Source organism: Bison bison, unplaced genomic scaffold (genome assembly GCF_000754665.1).
Source record: "Bison bison bison isolate TAMUID 2011002044 unplaced genomic scaffold, Bison_UMD1.0 scf7180017849817, whole genome shotgun sequence".
Taxonomy (NCBI): domain Eukaryota; kingdom Metazoa; phylum Chordata; class Mammalia; order Artiodactyla; family Bovidae; genus Bison; species Bison bison.
The window spans coordinates 5,660-7,093 of record NW_011480390.1 but is presented as its reverse complement, the minus strand read 5'-3'; the positions used below and the strand labels follow the sequence as shown (position 1 = coordinate 7,093).

At 46.9% G+C, this 1,434-nt stretch overlaps 1 protein-coding gene across 1 annotated transcript in view; it reads right to left on the bottom strand.

Moving 5' to 3' along the window:
* Nucleotides 1-1,024: 1,024 nt before the first annotated feature.
* AWAT2 (acyl-CoA wax alcohol acyltransferase 2) overlaps nucleotides 1,025-1,434 on the bottom strand; it is a gene marked incomplete at its 5' end in the record, with an annotated part of 3,407 nt that continues 2,997 nt past the window's right edge. The window contains one exon of the mRNA XM_010847829.1: nucleotides 1,025-1,031. Coding sequence (XP_010846131.1) covers nucleotides 1,025-1,031 — 7 coding nt within the window. The remainder of the gene's footprint in view (nucleotides 1,032-1,434) is intronic.

Genomic DNA, 1,434 nt, shown 5'->3' with positions numbered 1-1,434 from the left:
CCAGGACTGAACCTGTGCCCTCAGCAGGTTCCTGAAAGCCTGGAATCCTAACCCCTGGACCACCAGGGAATTCCACTACATGCTTCTTTGACACCACACATGAACTTGGAGAAGAACTGAGGCGCCCATTTCAGAAGGGGCAGCAGAAGCAAGGTGGTCTGAGTTTCCTGTCAGAACATCCCATATCCTCTCTGTGCCCCAGCCCACATGCACCCATCCCCATCACCTGGGTCTTTTCCTGTAACCACATGTCCAATAGGCTAGGGGTCATGCAAAAACGAACATTTTCCTGAGGTAAAGACACAGCAGGGAGTCACCCTCAGCTTGAGACTCTGACTTCTGTAACATTCTTCAGGCCTGGGCCCAAAACAGCTTGGGTAGATCCAGCCTCCAGCTCCCCATGACATATCACTCATTTTGCAGATGAGACCAACATTAAAGAGTTAAAGTAGCTCCCCAAGCTCATCCAACTATAAAGGTTACTTAAACTTTCAAACAACTGTTGACAAGATCCTACAGTGTCAACTTTCTTCTTTAAAAATTAGGAATTTCCCTGGCTGTCCAGTGGTTAAGACTCCTCACTTGCAGTGCAGGGGGCACGGGTTTGATCTCTGGTAAGAGAACTAAAATCCCATGGGCTGAGTGGCAAACAAATGAAAAATAAAATAGACAAACTTGAAAAAATAACAATAAAAATAGATTAGAATGTTTTTAATTGGATAAACTTTATTCTAAACATTGAGATGTCATAACATGTAGGGCATTGTTTGCTCAGGGATAAGAAGTGGGCAGAATAATTTGTGGAGCTCTCCAGTATGCAAAGTTCAATCACATTCAGTATTATCCCACCAACCTTTGAAGTAAGCACTGGAGGAACTATTTGTCTCATTTTACAGATGAGGAAACAGAGAAGACTGGTTGTTTCAAGTCATAGGGTTTGAAGGTGGAGAGGCCTGAATTCAAAGCCCACTGGACATCAAGGCCACTGGTCCTGAGAAGCCTTGATGCCAGAAGATAGGGCTGCTTAAGAGCTAAAGGGAAAGAGACAAGAGCAGGGGTCCTAGGGAACAGGCTGGTTGGGGCACAGACAGTATCAGAGGTGGGCTTTTTATTCTCTTCTCAGTTCTGATGCTGAGTGAGTGCATGTGAGGGAGGTTTCAGGACACCTCTCCCCAGGGCCTTCCCTGCCGTTGGGGTCATCTCCTTGTAACCCCAAGGTAAAGTCAGAGAAGAGCTCGAAGGAGAGAAATGAAGGAGGAAGAGGGATGCAGAAAACAGCCAAGCAGGCACCCACACACACAAAGCTGTCACTCCAAGGACTGACCAAGTAAGGAGCAGGAGTCATACAAAAGTCTTGTTGCTACACCTTCCAACCAGGCTGAGAGGCCGTGGGGGTGTCTGTCAAGTTACCACCAGCTCTTGGGCCTCTGAGAA